At 43.8% G+C, this 25927-nt stretch overlaps 1 protein-coding gene across 2 annotated transcripts in view; it reads left to right on the forward strand.

The window, feature by feature from the left end:
• AK5 (adenylate kinase 5) overlaps window positions 1–25927 on the forward strand; it is a 189644-nt gene that overhangs the window by 113186 nt on the left and 50531 nt on the right. For both annotated transcript variants that reach the window (XM_070405402.1, XM_070405403.1), the window contains exon 8: window positions 1279–1355. In XM_070405402.1, coding sequence (XP_070261503.1) covers window positions 1279–1355 — 77 coding nt within the window. The remainder of the gene's footprint in view (window positions 1–1278; window positions 1356–25927) is intronic.

A 25927-nucleotide genomic window follows, 5' to 3' on the forward strand; every position in this document is an offset into this window, starting at 1 on the left:
AAAAACTATGTGAGAACCTACCTAGATTCTCTTTTCGGAAGAAAGTATGAAAGCAGCCTCTCTGGAGAGGTCCATACCTGAGATGTTTTTATCAAAACTCCATCTTCATTCAACATTACTCATTGCATATTGTGGCCAAGAATTATTTGGCAAGGCCAAGTATAAAATGAAACATGGAGTCGTTTATTTCCTTACAGGATGCATAGTGTTTTATGGGCAGCACTGGCTTCTGTCTTTCTGGCTAGTTAGGTGATTTCTACAGGGGTGGGCAAAAGTAGGCTAAAGGGTATGCATTTATTCTTGTACTACTAGTTATTTATTGGTTTGTATGACTACTGTAGACCTACTTTTGCCCACCCCTGCATTTCAAAGCAGGAGAGAGTTGCTAGATGAGGATGATGAATCAGTTGTGCTCCAGGAGCTCCATTATGAGCCTTTGGGGGCCATTGGGTAAGCAATTCAGTGTAACCTGTGGCACCCAGGGAGGGAAGATCCTATTAATACACTAAGTTGACCTGATTTTTCTCACCGGGGATGCAAAAGCTAGAGGGAAAGCTCAGGTTCTCATGGACTGAGCAAATTCAGCATATCTTATTTCTAGGAACCCTTGCTCTTCTCCCACTCTGGACTTGGCTCATGGTGTTCCCTCCACCTCAGTGTCTATCGCACACCCCTAAACTGCTTTCCTCTGAGACAACCCTATTCACCCTCACAGTTCAGGCTCATGGATTCGTTCCTCGTGAAGAATCCCACCTCCACCAGCACCTCCACTACTAGGCAGAAGTAACCCTCTCTTTCTGGTCCCTGAATCTTGCTATGGACAAATCCATCTCCTTCACAAGTTTGTCTTCTTCTTCAGGGTGGAGACCAGTGATGGCGAACCTATGACACGCGAACTCATTTTTTTGGTTGATTTTTCTTTGTTAAATGGCATTTAAATATATAAAATAAATATCAAAAATATAAGTCTTTGTTTTACTATGGTTGCAAATATCAAAAAATTTCTATATGTGACACAGCACCAGAGTTAAGTCAGGGTTTTTCAAAATGCTGGCACGCCGAACTCAAAAAGTTCGCCATCACTGGTGGAGTCAGTGTCCACAGCACCTGCATTTTCTGTCTGCAGGTCAAACAGTGCCTGGCAGATGGGAAGAGTCTAGAAATATTTGTGAATTTAATGTAATCATGAGGACAATATGGAAACCTAGTGGGAGAGTGTTTGCTCTAGAAATGTACAAGGACAGCCTCCTTAGGTCATCCTTTCCTTTCTAATCTTAGGTTCAGGTGACCTTGATTCTCCGATGATGTTGGACTCTGGAGAGATCATTGACCCAGGATCTGATTATGAAGATCAGGTAATTAAAACCTAAAAACATTTCGCTGTTTAAGTAGTTTTAATTTTAGCCTTTGTTAATGTTTCATGAAAATTAGAATTACAAATCATTTTGAGAAATGTTTACAGTAACATATATCCTGTAATAAATCATAGTAGCCTACAGCTTTCATTCATTAAATTCGGTCCTTTAGCTTGTCCTTATCCACAGATATAAAATGGCAATAAATTAAGAAAAGGTTTGTGGTCAAAAGTTACATTCGATAGAAATGAGGTTACCAGAGTTATCTTGCCCAAGAATTTGCCTGTATCTCTATCACCTAATCCATAATAAACCAAAGGTATTTATTAATAAGCATTGGCTACAGGTTTGGGGATGTGCTTTCCTGTGTCTAACTTTTGAAAGGGACTGATGGCCAAGGGCAACACAGCCAGGGAGTTAAATATGTTTTCTATTGGAATAAAAGCAAAGAAATGTATCTGGGTCATTTTCTTCTCGGCAGAAGAACTTTCCCTACTGCTATATTTTAATCTTCCAAAATAGTTGGCAAATGATCCAATCCTCTCATCAGGCCTTGTTTTTAAAAAAAGGATACTGTCCAAAACTCCCTCCCACCTCTCACCAAAGCTCCTGTAATGGCTGAGCGCCAGGTGGACATGGGTTGGGGTTTCTCCCCATCTTCAACTCATATATGTCTCAAATAAAGCAGGTAGGTCTGACCACTGTCCACATGTAAAGGCTGGCTACACATTTCACGTACGTATGCAGAAGCTATTTCCACAAGTGTCAAGTTTCCTTTCCTTATATCACAAAGCAAGAAGTTACTGATGAGTCATATAATGGTACATACTTATATTTTAGCATCTACTAGGCGCTTAATACATACATAAACATAGTGCTAAGTTTGTTCCTTTGATTATCTCACAACCTCTTTGGGAAATAGGAATTATTATCTCTATTTCATAGACAAGAAAACTAAGCAAAGAGTAATTTGCTCACAGGTATACAACAGGTTTCACCGTGGGGAGATAAACTTCGAGCGCATTCCCTGCCTCCTTCCCTAGCTTCCAAATGCCACCCATTCACTGGTACATTTTTGGAGCCTTTTCAGTTGATAAACCTTAAGATCTCAACAGAGGCAAACACCAGACAACCACTATTGAAGGTGAGTTCGCAATCCAAAATTACAGGCGGCACAAAGAAAAAACCATAACAAGAAATCCAGCTGGTTCAACAAATGAAAGACTTCACACCCCAAAAACTAGAGATAACAGAAAAGTCTGAAAGAAATGTTAATATCAGAATATTTTTTTTAAATATATTTTATTGATTTTTTACAGAGAGGAAGGGAGAGGGAAAGAGAGTTAGAAACATCGATGAGAGAGAAACATCGATTCAGCTGCCTCCTGCACACCCCCTACTGGGGATGTGCCCGCAACCCAGGTACATGCCCTTGACCGGAATCGAACCCGGGACCCTTCAGTCCGCAGGCCGATGCTCTATCCGTTGAGCCAAACCAGCTAGGGCCAGAATATTTTTAAAAATATTTTTTTTATTGATTTCAGAGAGGAAGGGAGAGGGAGAGAGAGATAGAAACATCAATGATGGCTGCCTCCTGCATGCCCCCTACTGGATATGTGCCCTGACCGGGAATCGAACCATGACCTGGTTCACAGGTGGACACTCAATCACTGAGCCATGCCAGCTGGACCAAAAAGGTTTTTTTACATGTGACTTCCAAAGGGAATATGGATGGGAAGGAAAGGGGCATGAGGAAAACAGACCTGCTGTTAATTGCACATTACCTCTTCTCATCCATTTGACATTCCCATCTCCCTACAAGCAAGAAAGCTGGAAACAGAGCTTACTCAGTGTCCAGGAAGAAAGATCTATTCCATGAGCACTGAGCCAGTCTAGACCACAAAACTCTTGCCCCCCCACTCCCCAATGTATTGCTCTTTTGGTGCACCTCATACTTCCCGCTCACTCATTCTTGGTTTCCTCATTGGACTCCTCTCAGTTCATTATGTCAATGTGGGTGCTCCAGCCCCTTCACGCTTCATTGCACATGTTCTCTTTTGAGAAGCACAGTCATAGCCATGATTTCGGATATGTCTGCCTGCTAAACAGCAACCGTTGGATTTCCCATGTGCATCTCAAAATCAACACGTCCAAAAATAAACTCACCATCTTCCCCCACAAAATCTCTTCTTCCTTCTCTTTTCCCTATTTCTGTGAGTGGTACCACCATTCTCCCAGCTGCCCAAGCCAAAAGCCAGGGCGTCTTCCTCACCTCCTTCCTTTCTCTCCCTCCCTACCTCAGTTTGATCAGAAGCCGGCCAGTTTTGTGCAGGAACTGCTCCTCATCTCTCCAGACCCACTGCCTGGTTCACACCCTCAGCCTTCCTCTGCGGGACCCTGAGACAGTATCCTAACCCGTGTCCCTTCCCCGGCTCCTCACCCATCAAATTCATCTTTCTGAACAGAAAAGCCAGTCATGGCATCATTCCACTGCTTAAAGCCCTCTTGACTTCTCATTAAGGTCAGAATTACAATAAAACCTCTTATCACATACATCGGAACCTTCAAATTAGAATCTGACCACCTACATCCCTCCCCAAACTCATCCCTTGCTAATCCTCAAAACACACTGAACGCCCAGCCACACCAAGCCATTTACAGTTCCCCCAAATGGGCTGTGCTTTGTCAATTACAGCTTGGCTTTCCCAGGGCACTGGTTCCTGTGGGGATTCTTTCCTCTGTATCGAAGTCCTCCCTGCCCCCATCACCTCTGCCCCAGATAACCCCAGCTCATGCTTCTTCAAGACCAGGCTTCTCCTTGGGGAAGCTCTTCTCTTGTCCTTCCCAGGGGGCCCATAAAACCCTGTGTTGTAATATTCTCCTGTATCACAGGGACTATGTTCCGCTCTGTGTGTATAAAATGCCTGCCACATAGCCTGGTACACAGCATGTGCTCAGTAAATTTCCATTCCTTTAAAAGCTGATAAAATGATTTCTAGTTCTTCTACTTAATATGTGATTTTTCAGATAACGTGCTAACACTTTTGAGCCAGGGTTTCCTCTTCTAGAGAATGATGATGATAACTCCACCAAGAATTACTGTTGAGGAAAGTAGGGATTGCAGGTTACCTCATTCAGAACAAATGCCCCAAAAGTGTGAACATCCTTTTTTTCTTGCTCCAAACTCGACCTAGACTGAACTTTTCAGGAATGGCTGCCGTTCTGTGGGTGGCAGAGGCCACCGTAGCTTCAGCTGGATGAATGCTAATTGTCTGAACACTCCTGGATTCCATCCGGCACGTAGGTGCTTAGAAGTCACCACTCTGCCCTAACAACAAGTAAAAGGCTGAACAAACTGAAAAATCCACAATTCTCAGGTATGTTAGAGGAGTGAGACCATAAGGCAAACCACTACACCAAAAGTCGGCAATAAGGCAGACTCAGAGAATCACACCTTATGGGAACAGAAACCCACAAACAAGAATCTCCACAGGAATCAGGGCCCTGGGAAACCCAAGCTGTAATTGACAAACTGCCGGAGGCTCCTATGGGCAGGTCTGAGAGTTGAAAACTCCAGGAGGCCCAGGTAGAGAGGTCCCCCACACTCTGTGAGTTTCACCTCCAGGAACTTGACCAGGTCCCCACAGTGTCAGAGAGAAATCTCCTTATGCTTCCGCAGCGGGAGGGAGGGAGGAACCTTTTTCAAATACTCAGAGCACTCTCTCCTTCCTAACAAGGGCTGCTCTCAGGAGAAACTGTTCCCAGGACCTCAGCTGCTGGGCTTTCATTGGAGCCTAACCACCTAGGAGAAAGGAAATACCAACTCCCACCACCTCCAGCCATTCTGCTTCCCCCCCACACACACCCCACTTTCAGGGGGAGAAACTAAGAAGCCCTGGTGAGGCTCACCAGGAGGCTGAGACCTAATCCCAGGACTGCATGCCCTTCATAGAGCACTTCCCATCCTCCCCACACCTTCCCACCACACGACTAAAACTTATTTACTGCAGTGCCTTTTACCTAGTACATCGTGTCCAGCTTCCAACAAAAAATTACAAGACATATTCAGACATGAAAGCACAGTCTGAAGAGACTGAACTAGCATCAGAACAAGAGCCAGATATTCAACTTATCAGAAAAGGAGTTTGGTTTTGTTTTTAATAAACTTTGGTTAATATGCTAAGGGCTTAGATGGAAAAAGTAGACAATATACAAGAACAGGTGGATAATGTAAGTAGAGAGATGGAAATTCTAAAAAGCATCAACAAGAAATGCTAAGGATAAAAAACACCAGCAGAAATGAAGAATGCCTTTGATGGGCTCATGAATGGACTGGAAATGGCTGAGGAAAGAACCTCGGAGCGTGAAGATATGACAATAGAAACTCCCAAAACTGAAAGGCAAAGAGGAAAAAAGGCTGGGAGAAAAAAAGAACAGCGTATTCAAGAAATGTGGGACAATGACAAAGGGTATAATATACCTGTAATGGGATTACTGTAAGGGGAAGAAAGAAAGGAAGAGAAGAAATATTTGAAGTAATAATAACTGAGAATTTCCCGAAAATTAATGTCAGATACCAACCCACAGATATAGGAAGCTGAAAGAACACTAAATAGGATAAACATTCTTAAAATTACACCTAGGCATATCATAGTCAAACTGCAGTAAGTCAACGAAAAGAAGCCAGAGGAAAAAAAAATTTGCTTTTCTATAGAGAAGGAGAAATAAACACTTTCTCAGACAAAAATTCGTTGCCTTGTAAGAAATGTTTAAAGAAATTCTTTAGAGAGAAGGAAAAGGATACAGGCCCAGAATTCAGATCTACATAAAGAAATGAAGAGTACCAGAGAATGTATAAGTGAAAGTAAAAAAAACTTTTATTTTTCTTATTCTTAATTGCTCTAACAGGCCGCAGTTTGTTCAAAACAGTCATAGCAACAATATACTTGATAGTGTGTGCTAAGTATAAGTGAAATGAGTGACAGATATGATGCAAGGGACAGGAGGGAGGAATTAGGAATGTTTTGTTATTAACATAAAGGGCCAGAGAAAGATACGCCATGCTGACACTCATCAAAAGATGGCAGGAGTAACTATGTTAATTTTAGACAGAGCAGACTCCAGAGCAAGGAAAGTTATCAGGGATAAAGAGACATTTCATAAGGATAAAGGGGTCACTACCCCAAAAAGACATACAGTCCTTAATGTATATGCCCCTAACAACAGTATCTCCAGGCTCACTCTCCACCCACATCCTTAATCTCATCTCTTTCATCTCTCCTGGGACCTTGATTTATAAATGTGCATTGCTTTCCCTCTCAAAGCTCTCATCCTCAAAGTATCTTTCTTTTTCTGTCTACCACCCCACCAGCTCCACTTTGAAGAAAGAAAAAGCCATGAACAGTGCCAAGTGTCACAGAAATGTCAAGTGGGGGACTCTTTCCTCTCACTTTCCTTCAACCCCAAATTTGGAGAAAGAGAAGTCAGCTCCCCTGATTCTGTGTTCTCACCTCCCATTCTGCTTTATACACCAGCTTCTGCCTGCTCTGTTCCCTGAAGAGACCATTAGAAAGCATCTCATCACTGCCACGTCAGGAGGGTAGCTCTCAGTGCTTACAATGTCTGGGCCCAGGACACTGGTGGCACTTTCTGCTTTCTCAAAACTCTTGACTCCTTTGATCATTTTTTCTTCTCCTCCCCTCAACATGGTTTTTCTTTTCCTACCTTCCCCTTAAAATGTGTGTTCACCAAGTTCCATCATAGACCCTCTTCTCTCCCTACACCAACGTTTCATCTATGCCCATGCCTTCAACTTTATTAATGTGCGTATCCATTCAACTAATATTGAGAATATTTGATATGCCCAACTCTATATAAGGTACTGGGAATATAATATAAGCAAAAGAAGGCACGGTTCCTACTCTCCTGGAGCTTATAGTAGAAATAGATAATAATAAAATAATCACATAAATAAATATGTGGTAATTAAGACTGTGTTCAGGGCTTGGGGAAAATACATAGTGCAATGTGTAGGTGTGGAAAGAGGTAACCAGGTATATGCAACAAAGTGAGATAAGAAGAAATAGGGGGCCAAAAGGGGTGGTTGGGAAAAGGAAATAGTACGTAGAAGCAGGAAGCAGCATGACATCTGAAAGGCCAGTGAGGCTGGAGTGCTCCGTAAGGGGAGGTGGTGTGAAACGAGCCTGGAGATTAGGGCTCTGTAGAGCCGGTTAGGTGTTTATCCTAAGAGCAGTGGGAAGCCTTGAAGAGTTATGTTTTGGAGAAGGGAGGCAGGAGGGTGTGTCAACATTATATTTGTGTTTTTTAAAAATGTTCTGGCTGCAATGTGCACAGCACTTTGGAGGGAGACAGGAATACATCTACGGAGTCCAGTGGGAAGCTGCAGTGGCCCAGACAAAAGATCATGGATGCTGCATTCCACTAGAGCAGGGTGGAGGAGATGGACAGAAAAGGGCGTATCTGTGAGGGACTTGTGAGGCAAAATCAACAGGACTTCATGTTGGAATGGATACAAGAGCCAAGGGAAAGTGAGCTGTTGAAGATGATGCCTCAGTTTTTAAATTGTACAGCTGGGTGGATGGCAGTGGCATTCACCGAGAAAGAACAGTAAGGAAACACCTGTTGCATAAGGAAAGAGCACAGGTGTAATTTTAGAGTTCCAAGGGCCTTAACCCACCCAAATGGAGAATTCGAGTGAAGAGTTAAATATACAGGTCTGGTGCTTAGAGGGAAGATCTATTCGTTGGTGAGCTGCTGAATATGGAAGAAGCTGAAGCTGTAAGTGGAGATGCAGCCCTTGGAGAAAGAGAAGAGACTTGAGAAGAGAAGAGGGTCCATAGCTGAGCACTGAGGAAACTTAAAGGCTGCGTGAAGGGAGATAAGGCGGCAAGAAAGATGTAGAAAAGCTGTTAGAGAGATAAGAGGAAAGTTAGTAAAATGTGGGGGTCCCAGAAAACAAAGAAAACTGTATTTCAATGAGCAGAGAGTGTCAGATATTGATGAGATGAGGAAGAGGGAGACTGGAAAATGGGCATTGTATATAGAAACATGGAGGAAATTGTGGACCTTACAGAGGGCTGTTGGGGGAAGTTATCTTCACTTGTTTTTTGTTTGTTTGCAATGGAAGATACTCCATGTTTAAAAATTCATAGGAAGGATCCACCCACTAGAGAGAAGGAGAATTTACAAGAGAGAGGAAGATTTCTCAAAATGCAGGAGGGCTGGATTCTAAAGTACAGGGAGGAAGGACCACATGTGGGTTATAACAAGGAAGACGGATGGGATGGGTTTGCATGTGTAATGGTGGGAAGTTGTGAATTCCTCTTCGATGATTTCCAGAGACAGAGCTGGCCATTAAGAGTGTGAGGTTTGAAGTAAGTGGAGGGTTGTGTTGTGGAACCAGCTGAGCGTGGACTCAGGAAACAACAGAGTAGGCAAGCAGTCCAATAGTCCATTTGACGTTAGTGCTTCAAAATTTACTTTGACCAAGTGATCCTTTTCAATTTTTTCCCATTCATTTAGTAAATATTTATTTTAACTGAACTTCCATTGTGATACTCAGCTTCTACATCAAGAAATATTGCATTTAGCCAAAACACGTGTTAGCCTGTATTTGTAAAGCTGATTAACATGGTGTCATTCCCAATGCGGTATATTTGAGTAACACAGCACTGATCATAATTTGGGGACTTACCAAGTTGTATCTGAGACACTGAGTCCAGTTCTGATGGGAAAGTCAGGTTTTTGTGACAAGTCCTACAAGGCCTGGCTGAAGCTGGGAAGCTGAAGTAGCCAGGTTCCCTTTGCAGCACTTGTAGTTGGTGGTGAAAAGTATTGGGGAGGCCTATTGGAAAAATGAAAGCAGGGATGTTGGAGAGGGACTGAGATCAGAAAGATATAAGTTTAGCTGTTTCCAACACTAAAACAAAAATAGCTGGTGCAGGCTCAGGAAGCCAGCCCTTCCCGACTGTCTCCACTGGCCATGAGCGGCCTAGAGCTAATTGATTCTATAAAAGAAAGACAAGTCCCATTATTAAACCTCATAAGTTAATAAGAAATGTTTTCACCATTCTTGATTGCAAAGTCTGGAATGTCCTTATTTTCAGTGTAGGTATTAAATATTAAACAGTGACATTACAGTTGGAAAAGGTCAGGAACCATATAAGCTCATTTGTATGTGGGATATAAAACAGAAAGCAGCAAACAAACTCATAGACACAGAGACAACAGCAGTGGTTATGAGGGAGAAAGAGGGGTGGAAGGAGGATGAAGAAATAAAGGGGCAAAATATATGACAGAAGGAGACTAGACTTTGAGTGGTGAGCACACAAATACAGATGATGTATCATAGAACTGTACACTTGAAACTTGTATAATGTATTAACCAATGCCACCCCAATAATTTTAATTTAATAAAAACCAGCAACATTATATCACTTAGGTTACCAGTTTGAGCTAAGAGTTTGACGTATTTCCACACATGAAGACATAGAGGTAAATGCCTCATCACTACCCACATCTGCCATGCGCCATCACAGGACTGTGAGAGAGATCTTTGCAGAGGAAATAAGAACTGATAGAATTTTTTTTTCAAAGCAATCGGATATACTCCAGGGGTAAAACCGTGGGAAGGACTGATCAGTAGAGACTGTTTGCTTTTCTCTTTTCAAAAACCCTATTATTCTTGTAGCTGATTTCATAAGCTCCTATGACATCTTATTAACTAGAATAACTTGAATGCCCTGTCATTTTAAAGGCAAAATGAAAACATTTGTGATAACACAATAGTGTCACTGCGTTATAAAGGGAAGGAAATAGAACTCGCGTGTGACCTGTCATCTAATGAGCCTGGAGCCTTAAGAACGGGAAACTGTTGTTAATGGAAAACCAGCTGACCTCCTGGGATTATGATGTATTTGCAGAAGTAAGGGTGGGGAGTGCACAGAGACCTGAAAAGCAAACACAGGCGAGTTGGCAGAGGAGGGATGTAATGAGGTTGCACTTTGCTCCTTCAAGTCGGTTGCCAAGGAGCCGAGTTACCGTTGACCACCCACTGATGAGCTATCTTTCTCTCTTTATGAGGTTTCAGGTCGTGTATATCCTTATTTCCATTTTCGTGTTGAATCCACATTTTTATTAGGGATGGTGTTGTGGTTTGAGTTCTGGTTCTGCCACTTTGTCACATCACTGACTTCTCTGAGCCTCAGTTTTCAAATCTATAAAATGAAGAAAATAATGTGAAGATCAAAGAGCCGATTTCTGTCAAGGCATATTAGCAAATGTAACGCACCATACATATGGTTGTACAAAGCTTAACATGGTGATTATTTACTATAAGTGTCTCATATCCTCTTTTCAATGTAGATAGAAAATATAGAACAACAGGTTTACAACTTTAGGACCTCTCTTCAAAATAACTTAAATAATAGCACAGAGCTGAAGAAAATAATAAAATAGTGAAAATAAAGAATTTTCTTGAGATTCCAGTACCATCGTCAAAACTTTCCACAGACTTTCCCTACTTTTACCAGCATTTGTTCCTGTTTGCATGATAGCAGTTGTCACAGGGATTGTGGCTATTTGTGTCCATGTCTTTCTCCCCCAGTATATTATACCGACGGGAACGGCCAATGCACACTTCTCTATTAATTCCTCAATTCCTTGCACAGTGCTGGACAGAGTAGAAAATGGCAATTCAGAAATATTCTCTCTATAAACTGAATGAAGAAGAAGCTCAAAGGGAAGTATAGGAAGAAGTCTGACATTCTGTAAACTGAAAATGCAGGACCAGGAATAAAACAAATTTATATGGCAATGATAAGAAAATTCTTATTTTTTTAGCAAGAGAAAATAACCAAATTTAATGCATACATATGTATGGAAACTCCACATATATGGGAGCCAGAGACCCACATGCATGAAAGGTTTGAGAAAATTATTTTTAATTTACATGTTTTCAAAGGAGGGTAGCTGGAATGTGAAAGAATTCAAAAACTATCCCACAAGAGGTGAAAGGTCAGGAAATGCCCAAGTGAAGGAGCATGTTTTCCTGACCAGGCTCCTGCTGGCCTGTGCTCTCCTTGGCTGGTGGGATTTGTGGTCTTAAGCTCTGTTCCCACTGCCTTTTGCACAGCCCCTGACTCATGCTCCATAACTAACTATTCAATGAAGCAATTCCATTCCATAAGGGACTGTATTGTAGACGAGGGAATTAGATTTCTGCTTCTTTGTGTAAGAGAGAAGTGGGCTCTGGAGATGGAAATTACAAAGAGATGGAATTCCCTTTGATCAATATATAACGAGTTTCCTAAATAGTGTTATCCAGTTGACTACCTCATGGAAGATATTCAAATTCTAGGTAACCATTCCTCAGGGATGTTTTTAAAAACCAGTGATTTCTGTGGCTGGGAAAATTATGTGCCTCCTAAGGTCTTTTCCACCTCTGAGTCTATTTGTTTAAGAAGAGCCAAGGGGTGTGTGTGTGTGTGTGTGTGTGTGTGTGTGTGTGTGCGCGTGTGTGTGTGTGACATCATCTACCACCACCATTATCACAGAAATATCTAAATATCACCTCCACTAACCTACTTTATTTCCTGAATTCCATTCCTGGAGAATCTAAGGGGGCTAGGGGTCGGGGTCATATTGTATCCCTAGAAGTTATCTCTCAATGTTTCAACATCCTAATATATAAAAAGCCAGGGCCCATCACAACCAAAACAACCGGATGGGCGACCAAACAGCAGGCTGCGTAGGGCGACAACGCGGGCAGGGGAGTTAGTGAAGGATGACTAAACGACTGAACAGCAGGCTGCGTAGGGCAACCAGGCCAGCGGGGGGGCAGTTGGGGGCGACCAGGCCAGCAGGGGGGCCAATAAGGGGTAACCAGAACAGTGGGGGGGGGGGGCAGTTGGGAGCAACCAGGCTGGCAGGGGGGTAGTTAGGGGCGATCAGGCCAGCAGGCAGAGGCAGTTAGGGGTGATCAGGTTGGCTGGGGGGGGCAGTTAAGGGCGATCAGGCAGGCAGGCAGGGATCGGGCCTAAACCAGCAGTCGGACATCCCCCAAGGCGTCCCAGATTGGAGAGGCTGGGCTTAGGGGACCACCCCCCCATGGATGAATTTCTTGCACCGGGCCTCTAGTTAACTTATATCATTGAATCAAATGGAACCAACTACAGCTGAGTAACATTTTCATCATCTTAGAACATTGCTAATTGTACAATCCTTTTCAGACTTTAATTCAGGCCAGTAAAAATCACCGAACTATCAAATATCAAAAATCATAAAAGTTTTTTCTTAAGGATAACCTGCTAGGAGTAGAAACCTGTTCCTTATCGGCCATTGACCCTGAAGTAAGAAAGAATTCGTTATCATCAAGCAGAAGTCCTGGTGCACAGGGGCCTACAGTGGACAAAACCCCAGACTGGCTGTCAGACTGCCTGGATTCGAGTTCTGGCTCTGTCAATTACTGATTGTGTGGCCTTGAACTTTTCTTTGCCAAAGTTTCCTCACTTGCAAAATAGGGTTTTTGTGAGGACTGAATGAGATCATAATACCCTTAGAACAATATAATAGCTCAAATATGTTAAGTGCCTCCCCCAAATCAGGCACAGTGCTAAGCATTATTCAATTGTCTTAACAACCCTACCCACGGCCCCAAGTTGCAGTTGAGACTCAGCGGTACTAAGCAACTTGCCCCAGGCCACACAGCTAGAGGGACACAACTCCACTCTATCCGATGTCAGCGCCAGAGCCTGTGCTTCTAAGCTCTACATCCTCTTTGCTGAGGAAGTTGCTTTCTAGCCTTATATTATGAGATATTTTTAGAGCAAGAACCTGGAGGAAAAGCAATAATAATAATAACTAGAATTTCTTGAGCACTTTCTATGTTTCAGGCACAATTCGAAGCACTTTACACGCATTAAGCATGTCGCCACAACTTTTGAGACTTTGTTATCATCCCCAATTTTACAGATGTAGAACTGAGCACAGAGATGTTAACAGGTCAAAGATTCAAAACCAGGCAGCCAGACATCCCTCAGACCAAGTTTTAACCATCACACTATAGCTCCACTTCAGGATAGCCCTCCGTGGGCCAGGGGACTTTGGGAAACCAGGAAACCACTTTCAGTACCAGGATCCAGAGGAAGACAGGGGTTTGGGGTGAAGGTGAATCAAAAACAGTCAGAGCCCATTTACCTCTTTGGTGCTTTTGCTAGAATTTCCCACGAGGTCAGGAGCAGGAAGGGGCCAGAGAGGAGCAGATGGGATGGGCTTTTGAGGCAAGCCACGTGGTAGTAGGTATGGGGCTTTTTGTTTCCTCGTCTTGTCTTTAACGTAGAGGTGTGATGACTCACGAAGAACACACTTGGTTCTAAGCAGCAGATGTGACAACATTCCTTTTCAGACCACTTTGCTTTTTAATTAATCTTGTCTGGGGAAACCAGCATAGAACACAACCTAAAACTTGCCGTTTTTTACTGTCTATTCATAACCTTGAAGAAAATCCAGAGTCAACAGCTTTTATTGAGTGCCTGTCCTGTGCCAGGAGCTGTCATGATCTGGTTTAAGCCTCACCACAACCCTGGGAGGAAAATATCATTATCCCAAAGGTCACACCACTAATGTCTGCACAAACTCCTCTTTCCAATAAGTCATGCTGCCGCCCCAAATCTATAATAATGACCCCCAGAAAACCTCTCCTCGCCCTACTCCCCAAAAAACAAAAAGAAGCTTGTATTTTCTTCCTAGTATTTTGAATCATAGGGGTTCATCTCTTTACAGGCATAGCCATAAGAACAGATGTCTAAGGTTGTAAGAAAGTCTGCAACTTCTTCTCTTTTGATACATAATATGCTTTTATTTCCTTGTTATTTTCTTATTTGTAAAAGCAAAACTACATGCTATAGGAATTTATAATAAGTATAAAGAAAAGAATTAATATTTCCTTGATTGATAGATATTTAATAAAGTTATAATAAAAAATTTTCATGTAATAATATAGAATTTCCCATGTTATTCAATAATTTTTGTAAACACATTTTAATGGCAGCATAAATATAATTCTATATGTATGCTATATCTATTTTCATCATTCCCCCACTTCAGGGCACCTTTTCTTTTTATCTTTTCACTGATATAAATATGGTTGACCCTTGAATAACACAGATCCACTTATACCTGGATTTCCTTTTTCAATAAATATTATAAACACATTATCTCTTCCTGATGATTTTTTTAAAAAATACATTTTCCTTTCTCTAGTTTACTTTATTGTAAGAATACAATATATATTACATATAACATACAAAATGTTAATTGACAAAATGTGTTATCCGTAAGACTCTGGTCAATAGTAGGCTATTTGTTGTTAAGTTTTGGGGGAGTCAAAAGTTATACATGGATTTTCAACTGTGCAGGGCTTCTGCACCCTAACCCCTACACTGTTCAAGTGCCAACTATAATGCTGCTCTGGCATATCATTGCACATAAACTTTGCCAAAATCTCTTATTATTACCCTAGGAGAGACTCCTAATGCTGGAATTACTGAGCCAGAGGGTATAAAAACTAATATTTCAGTATTTCCACTTCTTTCTAATCAGATATGCTTCAATAAAGCAAAGATTATTGAGATGGGACAAAATGATTCTAAAGAAGATGGTTTTTAGATAAGGTTATTCTTCTAAATTATCCTAATATATAAAAAGCCAGGGGACGTCACGACCAAAACAACCGGACGGAAACCGAACAGCAGGCTGCGTGGGGCGACCAGGCCGGCAGGGGGGTTAGTGAGGGATGACCAAACGACTGAACAGCAGGCTGCGTGAGGCAACCAGGCCGGCAGGAGTGGGGCAGTTGGGGGCGATCAGGCTGGCGGGGGAGGGGCAGTTAAGGGCAATCAGGCAGGCAGGCAGGTGAGCAATTAGGAGCCAGCAGTCCCGGATTGTGAGAAGGATGTCTGACTGCCAGTTTAGGCTCGATCCAAGGGGTCCCAGATTGGAGAGGGTGCAGACTGGGCTGAGGGGACCCCCCCATGCACAAATTTCATGCACCAGGCCTCTAGTTTGAAATAAGAGCTGTCAAACTGAAGTCAATTTAGTGCCGCATACCCTCCAAACATATCCTCCAAGATGTCAGTCAGCCTGTGGCCAGGCCAGGTTAAGCCCCTCGGACCTGCAGCAGAACCCCTCCCATGCCCTCCCTTGGAAACAAGTTAAACCCACAAGCAGTGCTTTATTTCACAAGCAGTTACCAAGTGTCTTTGAGTCAGGCTGGGTGCTGGTGCTTCCACACCATCTTCCTTTCTCTAGAAACAATATTATTCAAAACATCCAAGAATTCTCATCATTTCCAAACACTGGCTGTCTGAAATACTGACAACCAGTTCCCAGAACATCTCTATTAATCTTCTTATGTTCCGATTGTTGCATTATTCCTCGTGCCTTACAATAACAAAACTGGCTTTGTTGAGGATATTCTGGAGATAGGCTAAGAAGATCATTAATATCCTGAACCCTGATTTAATGGAGAAAAGTAATTTGTATCAATTCTCTGCCAAGTAGAACCTCAGCAATACTTCAGGTTATCTTTAAATTGCTTCTCTTGACTAGTTTGTCTCCCTGCTGCCTTATTTGCAATTTGGCACCAAATCCTTTTCTTAATAGCATGCAGAGAATCCATATCCTAATGGGATTATTATAAGCATGGATTAGTTGGTTGTGACTTAATGAATCAACCTATATAATAAAGAGCTAATATGCTAATTAGACTGAACAGCAGAACAACCATCCGGACAACTGTCCTGACGAAGCCCGAGCTGTGAGTGCCAAGCCCCTTGTGCGAATTTCATGCATCAGGCCTCTAGTTTCAAATAAGTCATAAGAGAATTTGGAGGAAGGACCTTCTTCCTCCCACCTAATGTTTGAGGGAGAGCCAGTAACTAGCATCCCACCTCCCTACTTGACTTCTTTTTTTTTTTTAATATATTTTATTGATTTTTTACAGAGAAGAAGGGAGAGGGATAGAGAGTTAGAAACATCGATGAGAGAGATCGATCAGCTGCCTCCTGCACGCCCCCCACTGGGAATGTGCCCGCAACCAGGGTACATGCCCTTGGCCGGAATCGAACCCGGGACCCTTGAGTCTGCAGGCCGAAGCTCTATCCACTGAGCCAAACCAGTTCGGCTACTTGACTTCTGAACAGTTGAGAAGTCTTCCAAACACTCCCCCTTCTTCTCCGGGAGGAGTGAGGAAGGGGCAGAGTTCAGCAGTTAGTCTGATAATAATAAGTGAGGCTCACATTGATTTATACTTTATGGTTTTTGTACATCATCTCATTTGGGTCAGGAAAATGTCAATGTATTGATTCAACAACTGCATAGTGAACATCTACTAAATGTCAGGCACAAAAGGCCAGATTCTGGGGTTATAAAACTTACTGAAGATTCAGTTAGTCTTTGCCTTAAAGATCTCAGTCTCCTAGAAAAGACAAGCATGTTACAAAAACATACCCTTACTAGGTGAGTGTCTTAGCTAATATTCCTTTGGTTACAAGTCATAATACCTGCTTAAGCTAACTTCCACACAAAAAGTATGGGGAGACCGCTCACAAATCCAAGGAAGAATGCACCTAGAAACAATGCAGAACTAGGTGCTAGAAGGCCATAATAATTTCCCTCTATGTATTACCTTCCTTTTCTCTCTTTGCAAATTTCTTCTACTAGTCCCACTTACATGGTGGTAGCGTGTCTACCAACTGGCCCAGCCAACAGAGAGCCCAGTCTCTCTCAGTGTAAGTTCCTAGAGGAGGATGTTAATTGTCCAGGCATGACTGAAGTGCACTCCTGATCCAAACCTGTGGCCAGTGTTACGTTTCATGGGTAGGATGAGTGCTGGGCAGAGAGTTCAATTCCACTATGCTGAGAAATTAGAGACATGCTATGGGCTAATGAGGAGGGAGCCACTTACTCCATCTTGTATGTTCAAGGCACCGTGGAAGGTGAAAAGATGAATAAAATACACAACTGACTCTAATACACACAACTGACGGTATGATGTGGGATGCACTATCACAGAAATAGAACATGCTCTATGAGCAAACTGGAGAGGGAATTTAATTCTAATGGGAGGAAGGAGAGTAACTTTTTTTGTTGTTTTTAAATTTTTATTGTTGAAAGTATTACATATGTCCCCTTTATTCTCCCATTGGCCCCTTATAGCCCGCCCCACCACCTGCCCCAGGCCTCCACCACCCTATTGTCTGTGTCCATGGGAGTAACTCTTTTTTTTAAAAAAAAAAAATGTATTTCTTTATTGATTTCAGAGAGGAAGGGAGAAGGAGAGAGAGATGGAAACATCAATGATGAGAGAGAATCATTGATCGGCTGCCTCCTGCACGCCCCCCACTGGGGATCAAACCTGCAAGCCAGGCATGTGCCCTTGGCTGGAATCAAACCCGGGACCCCTCAGTCCGCAGGCCGACGCTCTATCCACTGAGCCAAGTCGGCTAGGGCCATGGGAGTAACTCTTAAGTTTAGTCTTAAAATGGGTCTTTTAATAAGAGGAGTTGTAGGGAGCTAGACAGGTCATTCCAAGGAAAGATAATAGTCTGAATATAGTGGCTGTAAATGCAGTGCCCCTAGTGCAGCGGTTCTCAACCTGTGGGTTGCGACCCCTTTGGCGGTCGAATGACCCTTTCACAGGGGTCGCCTAAGACCATCCTGCATATCAGATATTTACATTACGATTCATAACAGTAGCAACATCACAGTTATGAAGTAGCAACGAAAATAATGTTATGGTTGGGTCACAACGTGAGGAACTGTATTTAAAGGGCCAGAAGGTTGAGAACCACTGCCATAGAGGGACGGCCAGTGGGACTGTGGGAGCAGACAAGGACCAGATGCGCCTGGAGGGATGGGCTGGCCCAGGCAGGAGGGGCTCTACCTGAGCCCTGGTGGAAATTCCGTGTCAGCCTCGGAGCAGGGAGGCAGCATCAGGTCTGCATGGGTGGCATATACTGGTCCACCCATGTGAAGAATGGACTGAGTGGAGAGACTGGTTTCAGGGAGGTGAGTTAGGAGGCTATTTTACTACTTCAGGCAAGAGCAGATGATAGGGGCTGGGGCTGGGCAGAAGCCGAGGGTCAACGAGGGAAGAGAGAGAAGGAGGTCCGGGGACAGTGGTTCCGCAGGACCTTCATCCTATTTCCAGGATTAAATTCAGAAGACGGGCTTTGGGAGCTCTTTAGCAGGGCGGGCAGGCGTGCCGACATTGTGGTGTGCTCCTAGGAGAGGGACCCCCCCCTCTTCCCTGGGCTTCTCTGCTCTCCTCCTCAGCACCGTGGGTTTCAATGCTGTTCACTGGCTGACGGGTCTGAATCCTCATGAGATTTCCAAACCCTCTGTGCCCAGGACATGTTTTTCTCATTCATGAAAACGAAGTGCTGCCACTACACAGTCCGTGGAGAATACTGATGTCAGGCAGGGGAAAAAACAAGAACTCGAGATTACCTTTCTTAAAAGCTCACTGCAACTTGCAGCAGATGGAAAATGTGGATCTGCAGTTCATTGAAGGCAATGAGGAGTCTGTTCTTGAGTTGCCGTGGCAACTGCTCAATTAAGTGAAAAAAAATGAAGAAACATGTAGTTTCTCTTGAGCTTAACATTCTTTAAAAAAAAAAAAAAAGGCAGAAAGTCATATTTGAGGAGTTGTTTTCCCCAAGGTTTTTCTAAGACTTTGCATTTCAACCAGCATGTCCTGTCCACCCACTCCTTGTTGAGCAAAAGGCTGGTCTTGTTCTCCATGGTCAGGAACATATAGCCTCAAGTTTCACCTCCGAATGTTCTGTGGGAATGTTTGCTTACAACCAGTTCCGCCAGAGTCCACTCAGATTTCTTTCTTTAAGGTGCTAGAGCAGAACCAGATTGGAAGATTAGGGAGAATAGTGGGTGGGCTCTAACACTGCATTTGACCCTAAACTTACCTTATAATCTTAAGAGCCGTGGCTTTTCTGAAGACATGGAGAATAACTTGTTTTATATACTAATAAACAAAGGTATACTTATAATAGCTATTTGTACAATTTACTGTTTACAAAATACTTTCGATCCTTTGGGGCGGCATTGTTCCCCCCACTTTAGACAAAGGGACACCTCCAATCCATGCTCCACAGAATCTAGAGTGATATTTATAAAAACATAGAAATGATCATGTCACTTTCCAACTTACAGCCCTCAAAGCCTTTCTTCCCAAGCTCCTGGGATACAACCTGAGCCCTCCCTGGGCCCCAAGACCCTGCAGGAGGCCTCTGCGTACCGCTCTCCCGCTCCCTGTGCCCAGACTCACTGACCTGCCTACAGTTTCTCCAGGGTGTGGGCTGCTCCTCCTTTGGGCTTTTGCATTAGCTGAGGGCTCTTCTAGGAACAGGCTTGTCTTTCTTCACCTCCCCTCCCCTCCCTTCCCCACTTGGCCAACATAGATCCTACTCCCCAACCCCTGTGTACATCAGAGCTCCGATTTTAATTTTCCTAGAACCCTTTACTTGATGTAAATTCCTGTTTAATATGCATTTCCTTATAAGGTTATGTAATTAATATCCATCTCCCCAAATAGACATGAAGCTCATGAGCACAGACCGTGTCTGTTTGCTCCCCCAGACCAGGGCCGAGCAGAGCAGGCCCTGCGTGTTGCATGAAGGCTTCATTGACATCACCAAGAACACATAGCCTTTTGGTTTTTGTTTTTTTTGTTGTTGCTTTTTATATATTTTTTGACTGATTACAGAGAGGAGGGGAGAGATAGAAATATCAAAGATGGGAGAGAATCATTGATTGGTTCCCTCCTACATGGGCCCCCTTGGGGGAATCAAGCCCTAACTGGGACTCGAACCGTGACCTTCTGGTTCATAAGTCGATGCTCAACCACTCAGCCACCATGGCCGGGCGAACACATAGCATTTTGGACTCAAACCAAGTTCTTAGGGGTCCAGTGCCTTTCCTAGCACCCCACACTGCATTGCAGATATTAGAAATGGAAATATTCTCCCTTGTGTCAAACACTGCACAAGTAAAGAACATTGATGTCTAAAGAACATACCGTAGCTCTGTGGGACCAGATTAATTCAAAGGTGGACTTGTTTGGACATGTGCCAAATAGCAACTGTCCCAAACTATGTGCTAACATTCCCTGCATAGAAAATAATACCCAGCTTCCTCATTTGTTCATTCATGGGTAGGGCAAGGCTGAGTCTTTGGAGTCAGACTCCCTGATTTCAGGTATCAGCTCTCTCACATGCCAGAGGTATGACATGGGACGATTGTGTCACACACACCGCTCCTCGGGCCTCAGTTTCCATTCTTGTAAAGTGAAGGATTTTCTTCCTTCATCACACTCACAACAATGAGTATCCCGAGATTTGGAGAAACCAAGATGGCAGCATAGGTAAACACCGGAGTTTGCTGCCTCGAACAACCACTTCAAAAATACAACTAAAAGACTGAACGGACATCAACCAGAACCACAGGAAGGCTGGCTGAGGAGAGACTCTTCAACTAGAAGGAAAAACAACAGCATTACGAGGCTCAGAGGAGGCGCAGTGTGGAAAATTTAAAGGTACGGTGGTGCGGCGGTGCGCACGCAAAGCGGGCTAGTGGCTGAGGGCACGGTTGTCGTTTTCAATCAGGAGTGAGTCTCAGACTCTGGGCTACAGATCCGGGCGAGTCTCTAGGGACCCAGACTCAAACGGGAGAAGCGGGACTGTCTGGCTACAGTCCCTCCGAGGTTTGCAGCGGTCGCTGGGACAGAGAGGCAGAGCCCCTGGGGACCGACTGAGAGCAGCCATAGCTGCTCCCTCCCCCCGCCCTGTTGAGCCCGCCCCACCCAAGCCCTGCACAGAGCCATTTGCCGATCGCCTCAGGCAAAGGCTGGATTAGCGCCTCCCCAGAGGACTGAAGTTTTCCACACAGCTGATTCCTACAGCCAGTCGGCCTGGTGGTCAAATCCCTCTAGTGTTAACTACAACAATTAAGGCTTGGCTAGAACAAGACTGTGCACAAAGACCACAAGGGGGTGCACCAAGAAAGCATAAAAGATGCGGAGACAAAAAAACATGACAGAAATGGAGGATATGGAGCTAAAAATCGCAATTTTGAGGGCTTGCTATAAACTTGAGCAGAGCCTCACAAAAACTAATGAGACCCTCGATGCTACGATAAAGAAATTAGAAAGTAAGCATACACGGACTGAAATAAAGAATATTATACCCAATAGCAGACCAGAGGAGCACAAGAATCAAACCAAAGATTTGACAAAAAACACCCAACTGGAAAAGCAAAATGAAAAAAGAATCCGAAAGTGTGAAGATAGTGTAAGGAGCCTCTGGGACAGTTTCAAGCGGACCAATATCAGAATTATTGGGGTGCCAGAAGATGAGAGACAGCAAGATATTGAAAACCTATTTCAAGAAATAATGGCAGAAAACTTCCCCCACCTGGTGAAAGAAATGGACTTACAAGTCCAAGAAGCACAGAGAACCCCAAACAAAAGGAATCCAAAGAGGACCACACCAAGACACATCATAATTAAAATGCCAAGAGCAAAAGACAAAGAGAGAATCTTAAAAGCAGCAAGAGAAAGAGACTCAATTACCTACAAGGGAATACCCATACGACTGTCAGCTGATTTCTCAACAGAAACTTTGCAGGCCAGAAGGGAATGGCAAGAAATATTCAAAGTGCTGAATACCAAGAACCTACAACCAAGATTACTTTATCCAGCAAAGCTATCATTCAGAATTGAAGGTCAGATAAAGAGCTTCACAGATAAGGAAAAGCTAAAGGAGTTCATCACCACTAAACCAGTATTATACGAAATGCTGAACGGTATCCTTTAAGAAGAGGAAGAAGAAAAAGGTAAAGATACAAATTGTGAACAACAAACATGCATCTATCAACAAGTGAATCTAAGAATCAAGTGAATAAATAATCTGATGTACAGAATGAACTGGTGATTATAATGAATCAGGGACATAGAAAGGGAATGGACTGACTATTCTTGGGGGGAAAAGGGGAATGGGAGATTCGGGAAGAGACTGGACAAAAATCGTGCACCTATGGATGAGGACAGTGGGTGGGGAGTGAGGGTGGAGGGTGGGGCGGGAACTGGAAGGAGGGGAGTTATGGGGGGGGGGGGGGGGAGGAACAAATGTAATCTGAACAATAAAAATTTAATAATAAAAAAAAAAAAAAACAATGAGTATCCCTCTGTCCACCTGTGTGTGCAGGGCCTGCGGCTGGGCAGTGAGTGGAATCCGAGCAGGGAAAATGCCTTGGGAAGGCCGAGGCTGACGACACATATGTGCTTTTGTGAAGCTAATGTTCGGTGGCAAAGGGTGTTTTCAGCATAAAATAATTATTTATGGACCGCCGAGTTCTCATATGGTAATTTCTTTTTTAATGCGATAGAATTGACATAACAGTGTATTTGTTTAAGGTGTACAACATGATTTGATATTTGTATATATTGTGAAATAATCACCGTAAGTCGAGTTAACATCACTATCACACAGTTACACATTTCTTTTCTTGTGATGAGAGCTTTTAAGAGCTACTCTCTTGGCAGCTGTCAAATATTCTGTACACTATGTGGTTAAGAGTCACCATGCTGTTCATCCCCACCACTTACTTATCTTATAACTGGAAGTATGTGTCCTTAACCAATTTCATATGGTAATTTCTTACCCAATTTTTTTTCTAAAGTAAGTACCAATGTAGCAAATCCATGGCATAATCCCCTCGGTATTTATAGCTCGTTGGGGCTCCTAATGCTTTAATTTTAGTACATCGCCGAGAAGCTGTGACGAGGCATTGATGGGAATGCTTGTTTCCAGCCAGTTTAGAACACCCCTTTGTTCTTTAAAGTTGCATGCCTTACAATTTCAGGGTAAGATGTGTCTAAGATGACCTTTCCCAGGGTAAAGCAGCTTCCTAACAGCAGGCACGCCCTGCATCTATACCCTGCCCTTTCTCTTCAGACCTCATCCGCTCCTCCAGAGCATCCTAAGTAGGAAAGGACTGGTGATCCCTATATTGTTAAGAGGGAAAGAGGCAGAGAGGAGGGGCTAACGAGCTGGGATTGGGTCAAAGCAGGGCTAGAGGACCAGCCCAAGGCCATGTTGTAAACTCTGGGCTCTTCAGCAGAGTGTGTGCTCTTGTCTGACTGATACCAGGGAAGTGGCATTTGCAAGAGCCCTGAAACTCTCTTTGCTTCCCCCACCCCCATACTCTCTATATTTTCTATTCTGAACATTTAATGGGGCGGGGGGATTGATCAAAGTTCACCTCAAGGCAGGTCACCACCTGTCCAAGTAGAGTCTTTGTGCAAATTAGTGGCGGGGGGCGGGGGGGGCGGGGGAGAACCCTGTAAACACACACATCCTTGGGGACCACAGGTTAGTGAGTGGATTCAGTCCCCCACCCAGAGACTTTTGGCCAGCCCTGCACTTTGAAAGTCCCAGCTGTGTGTGTGTGTGTGTGTGTGTGTGTGTGTGTGATTTTTTAAAATGTGTTTTTATTGATTTCAGAGGGAAGAAGGGAGAGGGAGAGAGGGATAGAAACATAAATATGAGAGAGAATCATTGGTCAGCTGCCTCCTGCACGCCCCCTCCCCCCCCCCCCCCCCCCCCCCCCACTGGGGATCGAGCCCACAACCCGGGCATGTACCCTGACCGGGAATCTAACCGTGACCTCCTCCTGGTTCATGGGCCAATGCTCAACTACTGAGCCACACTGGCCAGGCTGAAAGTCCCAGCTTTTAAAGGTTAACTTCTCTTACAGACTTGTCTTTTCTGAGCTGCTTTTATTTCTGCTTTTGGCAGTTTTTTGCTTTCTCGGTGCAGCCTCCTGTATGAGAGACTTGGAGAAGCAGGAGAGAGCAGGCAGGTTTCCTTGGCTCCTGCATCTGCTTGTTTCTTGGTAGTGGGTTGAGTGCCTGATTTTCCAATATGATGTCATCGTGCCTTTTAAAAATTCCCCAAGCACTCTTTGCCAAAGGTTTTTTTGTTTGTTTGTTATTTTAATCCTCACCCAAGGATACACGTGTTTTTAATTGATTTGAGAGAGAGAGAGAGAGAGAGAGAGAGAGAGAGAGAAACATCAATGTAAGAGAGAAACATCAACTGGTTGCTTGCTCCCCATGCACACCCTGACCGGGCATGGGACCCACAACTTTCTGATGTACTGGATGACACTCTAACCAACTGAGCAACCCAGCCAGGGTGCCAAAGGTTTCTCAAAAGGTAGTAAAATGTCTCTCTTTTATCTAATTCTGTACTAAGATTTTAAAACAAAGAGGAGATACAAAGGCTGGCCCATGAGTACAGTATATTTCAGGAAGCACAGAGGTAGGCCACTCTAGAAAACAGCCTGTTGCCTGTCCTCTGCATCGTCCTGGGAAAGTCATAGCTCTGCAGGACTGCCATTTATTGCGCCAGCACACTGGGCTGTCTAGAGACATCAATTCTGCCACTGGGGTAGTCTGGGGTTCATCTGTGAGCCATCGAACTTGCAGATCTTAAAGTCTATCCCCAACTGTCAATGCATAGAAGTATCACCACACAGGGTAGGTAGCGTCAAGTAAGCAACTTACAAAAAATTAAATTTATAATCATGAAGATAAATTAATCATAGTTTAAGAAAAGCAACAACAAGGCATCCTTCCTGAGAACTGTCAGATTGCCAGTTTTCACTCGGACCCGCCCTCTGTGGGAACACCCAGCATTGCCTGGACTCGCACGCGGCCAGGAGGAGAGGCAGAATGTAAACGAACAGGGCAAAGGAGGAGGCGTTCCAGGCTGGGCAGACATGGAGTTTACTAGTATCTTAACTAGCTTGGGCAAAGCTGCATGAACTTTATAAAAGCTGTAGCTAGCAGCTGTAGATAGTCACTGCTCATCAATCTTTCATATCGTGAGCCCTTCCTGAGTCTTCAGACACTATTTAAAAGCCCCCTCATCTCATGTCTACGGATTGTTTCTGGTGAGAAGAACACTTCTTTTGGCCTGCCCCTTTGATTCACAGTTCCAACCTGGGAGTCCCTTTCAGTTCCTCCTTTGCTCTGTGACCCATGGCCACTAACTAACCCTGTCCCACTCCTCAGTCAGGGTTACCTGCTAGAACCTCAGGGAATTGAATGCAGACATTCAAGTTAGAGAATAATAAAAGCAAGAGCAGGGGGGAAAGATCAGAGCTTGACTGGAAATGGAGGAGTGGCCCTTGGAGAGCTGTCAGTTGCATCTATGATAGTGTATGATAGTGATAATTAAAAAATACTTCGGTGCCGAAACCGGTTTGGCTCAGTGGATAGAGCGTCGGCCTGCGGACTGAAGGGTCCCAGGTTCGATTCCGGTCAAGGGCATGTACCTGGGTTGCGGGCACATCCCCAGTGGGAGATGTGCAGGAGGCAGCTGGTCGATGTTTTCTCTCATCGATGTTTCTAACTCTCTATCTCTCTCCCTTCCTCTCTGTGAAAAAATCAATAAAATATATTAAAAAAAAAA

This window comes from Myotis yumanensis, unplaced genomic scaffold, assembly GCF_028538775.1.
Source record: "Myotis yumanensis isolate MYYU_CA2020_CCGP unplaced genomic scaffold, mMyoYum1.0.hap1 SCAF_2, whole genome shotgun sequence".
Classification (NCBI taxonomy): Eukaryota; Metazoa; Chordata; class Mammalia; order Chiroptera; family Vespertilionidae; genus Myotis; species Myotis yumanensis.